A 10,709-nucleotide genomic window follows, 5' to 3' on the forward strand; every position below is an offset into this window, starting at 1 on the left:
TTTTTAATTTCGGCATATTATGGGGGAACAGATTTTAAGGTTTCAATAAATGCCCTCCCCCAGAGGCTCTTTCTTACATCCTTGTCTACTGCCGCCTTCCATTTTTATGAAAATCTTTGTCAGGGCAAAGAGGCCCTATCCTCTAGATGTCTTTGTGCATTTGAGGTACTTAACCACATTCCTCTTATACAGTAGTTCCTAAAGAGTTGTCATTTAGGAATTAATTAGGTACAATGTCATTTTGTCTATAGTGTGTTCCCCCCCAAACCCTATTACATCTAGTTTCTTAGCTATGTGGATCATGAATATTTATATCCATTATGTTTTTGACCTGTTTATTTGGACATTATATCATTACTCTAATTTGTATGAATTGTGTATGAATGAGTGGACATTTTGTCAACAACTTCCTTGTAAGTCTATTCCTATTTTAGGTATGATGGGAAGGAATACAAAAGAAGTAATTAGGTTATGGTCTAATTGGGGGAAAGGGGAATGTATTGTGGACTATCATGGAGGAACTTTAAGATGCTACTTTTTAGACATTTTGAACACTCTCAGATTCTTTTCCCAGTTTGCATTTTAGCCTCTTGCCCATTCAATAAATGGAACATGTTAAACTTTTCTTTTAATTATAACATTATGAGTAGTTGCACAGAATAGTAAGCACTCTTCCTTAGAGAAATTTCCGTTTACTGGAACATAAAGTAGCATTAAGTATAAGGTAAATACTTTTCTTGAAGAGTTATAACTTCTAAGTGTGCATTACACATACCCTTGCATTTTGTTTTGTGCCTGAAATTACCATCTTAGTCTCTGTTACGTCTCAATTATTAAATTCTTTAATTTTTAAATGCTAAGAAATATATGCCTTATATCCATAATACCACATTTTACTATGTGTCCAGTTAAATCTTTGCTGATATGTGCCTTTTATGTATTTAGGGATTTCAGAATGAACCTCGGTGGCTGTTACAGCATAGAGCTAGTCTGTGCCATGGCAGTGTTTTCCCCAGAGATGTTCCGCTTTCTCTTCGTCCTCTTTCTTCCCCACCTTCTTCCTTCCACCTACCTCTAATGTGTTTTTTTAATCTTTTCCCATGGCGTTGGTCCTTTATTAAATCTTCCTGTTGCCATCCTTGGCCTCTCTTCCTCACCCTGACGGCGTAACTGAAGCAGCCCAGTGCCTCGTGTATCTGATGGAGAAGAGACAGGGCAGGACAGGACCACTCGTCCTGACCAAGGGATGGAGGCACTATTCCAAACGTTTTGCTTCCACGTTTTCAGTAAAAAAATAGGTGTTTCGAATGGGAAAGTTTGAATACATATTGATAAGAGGAACTTGAAGCCAAATGTGACCAAGATGTGACTTAAGAGACCAGACATAGTAAGTGTGTCCCGGAACATCCCACTGGACCAGGTGAACTTGTAGATGAGATTACCATGAGTGTCAGTCATCTTTGAGACACCAAACAAAGGTTTGAAGGCACGCCGTATGTCCTAGGTGCATAGCAGGCTGGGCCATCTAGGTTTGCGTAAGTGCACTCTGTGATGTTGACGCAACAAAATCACTTCGTGACTCATTTCTTAGAACATGTTCCTATTGTTAGGTAATGACTGTATATAGTATAGAGCAGTAGTAATAATAACTACCAATTGCTAAGTATCTGCTATATGCCAGGAAATATGCTAGATTTTTTTTCATATGTTAACTCTCATCCTCACAGCAAATCTACAAAACAGATATTGCCGTGTTCATTTATAGATGGGAAATCTGAGACTCAGGTTACAGGACTTGCCCAAGTTCACACAGCTTAGTAGTGGCAGAGCCGGATTCAAACTGTGTGTGTTTCTGTGACCATGCTCTTTCCACTATGCCTTAGAGGTAGACATACAGCTTAACGTTTGGCAGTCACTGCCCATGAAAAAGTCTGGCAGTACTTTGTGACTGCCAGACAGCTAACACATTGTCCACGGTGGCGTTGAGGATAAGGGAAGTCATCATCCATCTTACTCAATTAGTTTGAGCCTGGAACGGCGCCCAAATGTTGGGTCACCACGTTTAGAAAGGGCACCATTTCACTACACCATCATCAGAAAGTAGCTATAGCCGAGGGTCTATGGAAGCCAACCCCAAACTGACCATTCCCAGCATTAAGTTGGTGACCACAGGACATAGAAAACTATACACAAGAATCTGCAAAGTATTGCTACTCTTTGCCTTTCATGTTTGCTTTGCTCAGTTGTCTTTTTGATGTGGTTATATAAGATATATTTTAATGACTGTAGTAGCTGGTCTCTTTACATTGTTGACATTGAAAATGTGCAAGGACCATGAAAGCACCATAATGATCATAAGTAATGAAATATGTGACTTTCTGCTAACAGAAAAAGGCAGTCCATGAAACTTGTTTTTAGTGAAACCAACCAATTTTGAGATTTGGGATGTAGACCTAAGGGTAGCTACCATTTGAAACACCTAATTTCCAGTGATTTGAATTTTCATGAATTGTGGTTGGCACAGATTGAAATACTGCAGAGACAGCCCAATCGTCTGCAGCCGGGGCCGAAGCACGTGCAGCTCCCGCAGGTGGACTGACGTGCCGAGGGAGCATGTGAGGCGCAACAGCAATTCCGTTAGAAATCTCTGATTTTGGGTTTTTTTGGGTTTTTTTAAAAATACTGCTCTGGAGAATTTTAAAAACATTTAAAATTATTTCATGTGAGGCCAGGCACACTGTGGCTCACTCCTGTAATCCTAGCTCTCTGGAAGGCCAAGGCGGGTGGATCACTCAAGGTCAGGAGTTCGAAACCAGCAAGAGTGAGACCCCCTCTCTACTAAAAATAGAAAGAAATTAATTGGACAACTAAAAATATATAGAAAAAATTAGCCGGGCATGGTGGTGCATGCCTGTAGTCTCAGCTACTTGGGAGGCTGAGGCAGGAGGATCACTTGAGCCCAGGAGTCTGAGGTTGCTGTGAGCCAGGCTGACGCCATAGACTCTAGCCCAGGCAACAGAACGAGACTCTGTCTAGAAAAATATATATATATTTCATGCGAACTAAAAAGTTGGTGGCCTCTGCAGGCTGCCGCCAAAATTTTCTGTGGTGTAAAAGTGTGTGTATGAATGAATGTCTGCACATATACTAAAAGGATGCAGTTATTAAAAATATCTCTCTTACACTGGATACTGTTTCCTCATGTATTCATTTTACTTATGAATTTATTTTCTCTTCAGGTAAAGAGGATGAATATCCAAAGAAACCTTTGGGGCAGCTTCCGCCTGAATTCCAGTGTGGTGGCGTCAGTCACCTGAGCAATGGCCAAAGAAGCGTGGGCAGGCCGAGCCCGCACTTGGGCAGCAGGAGGGAGAGCGTGGTGTTGTCGCAGCCCAGGAAACAGGAGCACTCCCCGCGCCACCAGGGGAGGACGGCCACCCCGGAGCGCGCCAGGCAGCCAAGACGGAAATCACTGGAGGAGGACGGCAAGAAGCTTAAGGAAGAGGCGGATTTTCAAAGAAAACCCCCGTCAGGTCCACACGACAGTTCCAGGCAGTATAATCACGCCACTGCCAACCAAAACAGCAACGCCACTTCCAACGTCAGGAAGGAATTCGTGCCCAGGTGGAACAAACCGTCGGATGGCTCAGCTTTGGAGAGAACTGCCAGACTCGCCGAAGGTAAGAGCAGAGCGGGACAGCCCACGCTCACAGTCCCCGCGAGCCCTGGCGACGCCCGGGTGTCGCTCGCGCGGCCCAGGGCCCTGGAGGTGGAGGACGGCAAGCGCGGCTCCACCGCGTCGCAGTACGACAACGTGCCGGGCGACAGCGTGCCCGGCGAGGAGGGCGAAGGCGCGGCTGCCGTGGAAGAGGCCCTGGAGAGGGCTCGCTCGCACAGCCCGAGGACCGTCGCCCCCGCCAGCAGCCCGCGGAGGCTCGCGGACCCCAGCGCCAGCCCAGCCAAGGCTCCCAGCAGGTTCCCCTTTAGGGCGCAGCCCCCAGGCTACGCGCACCCGCCCGCCCACGGCAACGCCCCCAAATACCTCCCCGCTGCCAACAGCTTTGGGTCCCCCCACTTCAGCCCCGGGGCCCCAGGTCATCCTTCCGGGAGACCTTACGGCTCTACCCTTTCCATAGACCTCTCTCCGGACAGAGCGCCCGGCCGCCCCGCCCCGATCGTGCTGCCGCCCAGCCGGATAGAAGTGCTTCCCGTGGACGGTGCCGCCGCCGGGCACCCGGGCAACTCGGGGTCACCAAAGCACACGCAGTTCATCCTTCCTCCGGTGGATTACTTGCCAGATAACCGAAAGTGGTCAGAAGTGACTTACACCTACAGGCCCGAGGTGCACGGGCAGTCGTGGGCTCGGGACGCCGGCCGTGGCAACGTGGCGAAATACGCGGCCTTTCCGCACGCCCCCTTCCAGGACCACGGCCTGCCTGCCGTCTCGGTGGACAGCCCCGTGCGGTACAGACCTTCGCGCGCGCTGGAGGACGCCAGTCCTCCTGCCTATCAGTATTCAGGGCCCTCGCCCCCAGCCTACCACTACAGGAACCGGGACGGGCTTTCCATTCAGGAGTCAGTGCTGCTGTGACAATTGATCTGTGCTCGCCGGCGCCGAGAGTAGAAACCACAGGAAACCCACATTGCTATGTTTGTGATTGCCAAAGCAGTATTTTATACTATTGTGAGCAACTTGCACAACCCTGGTGTCTGTTAGTGATAAGAATATATGGAAATGTCTTCATCCTCATGTAGATGCTGCTTAAGATGAGCATTTAAATTACATCATCACTGACCCTGTTAAAAAGAATTTAACCTGGAAACAGCAATAGCAGTTAGGGATGCACGCACAGTGGTAATTTATTACTCAGTTTCATTTATATCTTTCTCCAAAAACTGAACATTTTTACTCTATTGGCCCGTTCTATTTAGACTAATGTTACAAAGTACTGAAAAACTATAGATTAGGTATTTTTAAGGCTACGTGTAGTGTGTATGTCTTTTAATAGCTGTCATAGGCATCGATGCATACACATTTGAACACAGAACTAAAGAAGTGTTTTTAAAAAACTACTTTTAATCTAGACCCGTGGAATAACATGTTATTCTTCTTTTCCTTAATGTCTTTTAGTCCAGTTTTTTTCCTCTCATATTTTAACCTGACTAAAGAGTTTCCCCGATTATATTAATTCAATATCTCACAGAATGCTCATCATTCTCCTTCAGTTGCTATCATTTTCTTTGAATCTGGAAATTAAATATATTGGAGAGAAAGGCTAACCACTCAATGGTGCTTAAAAATCGAGGCAGTTAAATAAGGTTATGGCCAGAGGTGTAGGGCTCCTCACACCTGTTTACCAGGCCAGTCTTAGCGCTCTCGTGCCCTTTGCTCTGGTCCGACTCCTGCAAAGCTCCGAGCAGGCTGTCCCCGCCAGATGCCCAGGCGACCCCGGGAGCAGCTCTCCAGTGGGTGCCGCGGGAAAAGCTGCAACATACTGCAGCATCGCTGGCCCAGGACGCAGCACAAATGCCTTTGAAATTCATTTGGAAGCAGGATTGACAACATGGTTACTTCTCAGTTCTGCCCCAGGGTGGTCGTTTACATGATCCTGGCATTATTTCTTTAGAGAATGTAGTCAATGGGTTTTATACTGTTCTTAATCGGGCCATTAAATTATAGCCATGTAAAAATTATAAAAAATGATCCTAATTGTTAATAGGAGTGTAGGATTTTGATCTTTTAAAAAAATATAGTGTTGCTTTCATGCTTTTGAAAATCTTTTTTTTTCTTTTTCATTGAAAAAAATTCAGGTTCATGGTAAAAAAAAATTAGTAATGTCTTTTAAAATACCCTATTACACTACAATCACCAAAACACTGACAAAGAAAGTCTGACTTCATATTTAATTGGGGAGCTTGTTTTCAACATTAGTTTGCTTCCATTTGAATACTAGAGAGTAGAAAACCTATACTGATGGTTCTTCCTGTTGCAAGTTGGAGCTTTAAGCTTTCAAGGTACAAAAGTTTGTCTGTTAAAATGAAAGTAACATTTGTTTAGCTAGTGAATGTGACAATATTTTTTATGTATATAATGAGTCTAATGTAATTTTAATCAACTTGGTAATGATGTTATTAAATGGCAAAACAAACGCAGTGTATTAAGCTGAACACTACACTGAAGCTCAAACAAAACCCTGGTAAAATAACCAGGCTCTTGATTTAAATCATGTGGAACCTGAGAAATAAATGTATATAAAAATGTAGCTGAGGATATTAATTCTAATTTTTGAACCATGATTCTGTGACTTACAATAAACCAAGCTGTACAATTTAGTTTATGATAGCAGTGTCTGAGCTGCTCCAAAATATATATATCAACGTGGTAAATACTGTAGATTTTTATATATATATGCAACATATATATATATATATATACACACATACACACAAGCACTATTTTCTTATGTCATCTATGACATTTTTTATCTGTATACTTTTTTTGATGTGATTTTTAACATGCTGAAAGTAATAAGTATATCTTGTTTTGTGTCTTTTATGTGCATTTTTTCATATGGCAAAAATGGTGCGTCGCTGATGCATCTAAGGCTAATCCTCTGCTAATTGAGTATGTGTTGCCTAGTGTTCTCTTTATATATATCACAGTTCTACGTTATGTGCTTTATTAATTTCCAGTAAGATTGTATTTAGAACGACATCACCCTTCCCTTTGTTTTATTTAATAATGACATTGTTAATAGCAATAAGGTATTAATTATAGTCTTCCCCATTATAAAATGTAGCTCTCTATGTTAGTTTTTTAAGTAGGGAAATTTAATTCAAAATTATTTTGCCACCATACAATTTTACTCTTCAAATTTATTTTTTAATAAAAGATAATGAAATAATGATAACAGATACAATAACACTGGTAAAGTGGATCAAAATATATTTATGAGAAACCTATTTGGTAAGGATCTTCTTGGTGTGGAGACTGATTTTACTCTGTAACTGTATGTGCATGGTTTTAAGTATTATGCCAAAATTAAGTCTTTTCTTCATAGCGTTCTTGTGTAACACAATAAGGACTTTGGTCTGTGTTTTATTTTTTAATATTTATTTTGAGAAGCTAAAGTAGACCCAGGGTTTTAAAGAGTTTTAAAACTTTGACTCTTTCAGGTGTTCATGTTTTTTTAATAGGATTTTTTAAAAAAACGAGAAGCTTTTTAAAGCTGGGAGATATATATTAATTCAGATATCAAAGTATCAATGATAAAATGTTTCTTGAAAGAATGAAAAGAAATTCAGTCGATGGGATGTTTCTGGAGAAGAAAACTGAGATATTTACAGAGTGCGATTGTTTTAAGTTTTTCCATTTTAAGAAGATTCTAATACTAAATTTTGTCATGTTCAGTGTACTTTAAAAGAGACTTTCATTGTTCTAGTCACTTCACATGTCTCCTTCGGGTCCATTGTAATGCAGGCACAAGCCAGTACCTGGTCAGTACTTTCTTGATATCCCTTCTCTTTTCCCTTTCATGATTAGAGAAAAACATGCCGTGTCTACAAATTGGGATTTTATTCTAAGGACATACAGCTTTATCTTCTGGATTTAAGATTATGCTCAATTCTCTTTTGGAATCACACCTTGATTTTAATATACACTTAATTGTTGGTTATTAAGATTATGGTTTGGGGATTTGTTTTTGGTTTTTTGGCCTTTTAAACTATTCTTCAATGGATTTTAAATGTTTATATCTTATATGGACATTAATGCTCATTGACCTGGTGGATTTAATGAGCCAGATTTTATTTTTAAGATGATCCAAGGTATTGAGAAAAGGAGAAAGGAATCTGATTAACATTTATGAATTTTACTTTCAGAAGGATGCTCAAGTTATCCATAAATCCAAGTATAACCACCGCCATTTTATAGATGAGAAAACTGGTAAATAAAGGAACTAATTTAAGATTTAATAAAAATGGATCTCAGCCCTTGCTGGGATATTTAGAATTATCTGGTATTCTTTAGAATTCTTTAGAATTATCTGTTGAACTTTTAAAAAATTTTTTCTGCGTGGCTCCCACACCAGGCCATTAACTGAGAATATCCGGGGTGGAACCCAGGCATCAGATAATTGTATTCCTCCCCCCCTCCCCCATAATTTAAAGTTCAGTCATTAAGCTCTTTTTAAAAAAAAATCCTCCTAAAGTTGATTGTCTTTATATTCCTACTATGAGATATCTCAAAAATTCGTAACAGATCAAGAGTTTTAGAGTTTAGCAACTCTGATGTCAGGTAAGTCAGGAAAATTTCTACTGGGGAAATTAACTTTACCAGCCATGGGAAATTTCTGTTGGGGACATTAACTTTACCAGCCATCTCTCTAAGTTTTGATGCACTGCTGACAGCCATGGACAGAAGTGGCCCCACGTAGGAGGTGCCATGACCCCGACACTTTCTCTCATGTGCTGCTCACAGTGGTCCTTCAGAATAGAGAGCACCTCAGTAGGATTTCCGTCATCTTAGACAGCCTCTGCCGCTCATTTCCTTAAGTGACATGCTTCAAAGGGCCCGGTTGTTTGGAAGCCTAAGAGCATTTTCAGTAGATGAAGGGCTGAGAAAATCCTGAGTGGCCTGGTCCTTCATCTGACAGCATTTTATCGAGCATCTACAGTGTCCTAGGCAGGAGCACGTGCTAGGTTCACGCTTCAGGAAAGGAACGTCTTTTGCAGTCTGTGCGTCTGCATTCAGTGTGGAGCTACGCACAGGCTGCTGTTGTCGGGCACATGATAGGGCTACATCTGTAATACACAAAGGCCAGCAGTGAGCCCAGCTCAAGATGCTGGGAAAGCCGCATGGGGGCGTGGCCTCATTTGCGCCAGAAAGGACTCGTGGTAGGTAGATGAAGGCAGGGGAGAGAGGGCCACTTCTGCAGAGGGGACAGAAGCAGGAGTGGCTGCAGGGAGTGCAGGAGGACATGTGCTGCTTTGATGTGAGTGTAGAGTAGGGGTGGAGAGGGGTGGGAGGTTCCATAGGGACCCCATCTAGGAGGGCACTGTGTGTAATTGAACTTGACCCTGCAGACAGGTTTGCCGGTTATACGTGTTCGCATTTCCCGTGTGGCCCTCGGTGCTATGGAGGCTGGATGTGAGGGGACAACCCTGGAGGAAGTTAGGGAGGCAGGAGACTGTGGCAAGTGTTTTATCTAAAAGGTGGTGCCGAGCTTAAGGCCAGGGAAGAAGCTAAAAAGAAAAGGTGATGAATCGGAGAATGACTTACTAAGTGAAATTGGCAAGAATTAATTGGATGAATGGGACCCTAATAATCCTAATGAGAAAAGTAGCTAACACCCACGTACTAGATACGTGCTGGCACTGTGCTAGGTGTGCTAGGCATTTCACGTGTATTAACTCGTTTCATTCTCACATTGACTCTGCGACCTATGTTCTCCTCTAACTCCCAGTTTACAGATGAGAAAACTAAAGCCCAAAGTTTAACTTGGCCTGAGCAACACAGCTGGTCAGCACAGCCAGGACTTGAATCCAAGAACCGAATCCAGAGCCTGCGCTTCCTACTCTCCCCTGAACAGTTGGGAGGAGGTATAATTTACCTACAGAAGATGTATGCATTTGGAGTTCATACTTAGATGATTTTTAGTAAAGTTAAAGATTTGTGCAACTGTCACAACCAATTTAGAACATTCTATCAACTCAAAAAGATTTCTCATTCCCATTTGCAATTAAGCCTCATACCCAGCCCCACTCAAGCCTCAGGCAGCCACTGATCCACTTCTTGCCCTCCAGGTTTGATATTTCTGAACATTTCACGTAAAAGGAATCAGACAATGTGGTCTTTGGCACCTGGCTGCTCTCACTTAGCGATATTTTTTGAGGTTCGTAGTGTTGTAGCTAACTTTTTGGTGGTTATTTTCCTTTTCATTGCTGAATAGTATTCTGTATAGCTCTGTCACAATTCGTTTGTTTATTTACCAGTTTATAGACATGCAGATTGTTTTCACATGCTGCTGTGACCATTTGTGTTCAAGTCTTTTTATGGACATACGTTTAACTTTGTAAGAAACTGCCAGACTGTTTTTGAAACAAGCTGTATCATTTTACATTGCCACTAGCAATATCCACATCCTCACCAACACTTGTGATTAGCTGTCTTTTTGTCATGATAGCCATCCTCGTGAGTGTAAAGTTGTATCTCCTTGTGGCTTTGATCTACATATTTCTGACAGCTAATGATGTTGAGTATCTTTTCATGTGCTTGTGGGCCATCTGTGTATCTTCTTTAGTAAAATGTCTATTTAAATTTTTTGCTCACTTTTTAATTGCATTGTTTTCTATTATTGAATAGTAAGAGTTCTTAATATATTCTGGATATAAGTCATTTGTAAGACCGGATTTGCAAGTATTTTCTCCCAAAATACTTTTGCAAGTATTTTCTGACTTGTGTTTTCAATTTCTTAATGGTGTCTTTTGTTTTAGACTTGTATTTAATTTTAATGAAGTCCAATTTATTCGTTTTTCTTGTTTGGATTGTACTTTTAGTACTGTATCTCTGCTAACTCAGGGTTACAAAGATTTTCTCCTGTGTTATATCCTGGAAGTTGTATAGTTTTAGCTCTTAAAAATGGGTCTTTGAGCCATTTTGAATTTTCATATATGGTGTGAGGTAAGGATCTAAATTCCTATGGATATAC

The 10,709-nt window shown here is 41.7% G+C and overlaps 1 protein-coding gene across 2 annotated transcripts in view; it reads left to right on the top strand.

Annotated features, from left to right (window-relative positions):
- USP6NL (USP6 N-terminal like) overlaps positions 1–10,318 on the top strand; it is a 91,093-nt gene extending 80,775 nt beyond the window's left edge. For both annotated transcript variants that reach the window (XM_020284057.2, XM_012740344.3), the window contains exon 14: positions 3,240–10,318. In XM_020284057.2, coding sequence (XP_020139646.2) covers positions 3,240–4,591 — 1,352 coding nt within the window. In that variant the 3' untranslated portion in view covers positions 4,592–10,318. The remainder of the gene's footprint in view (positions 1–3,239) is intronic.
- The last annotated feature ends 391 nt before the right edge of the window (positions 10,319–10,709 follow it).

The sequence above is a fragment of the Microcebus murinus genome, chromosome 25 (assembly GCF_040939455.1).
Source record: "Microcebus murinus isolate Inina chromosome 25, M.murinus_Inina_mat1.0, whole genome shotgun sequence".
NCBI classification, from domain to species: domain Eukaryota; kingdom Metazoa; phylum Chordata; class Mammalia; order Primates; family Cheirogaleidae; genus Microcebus; species Microcebus murinus.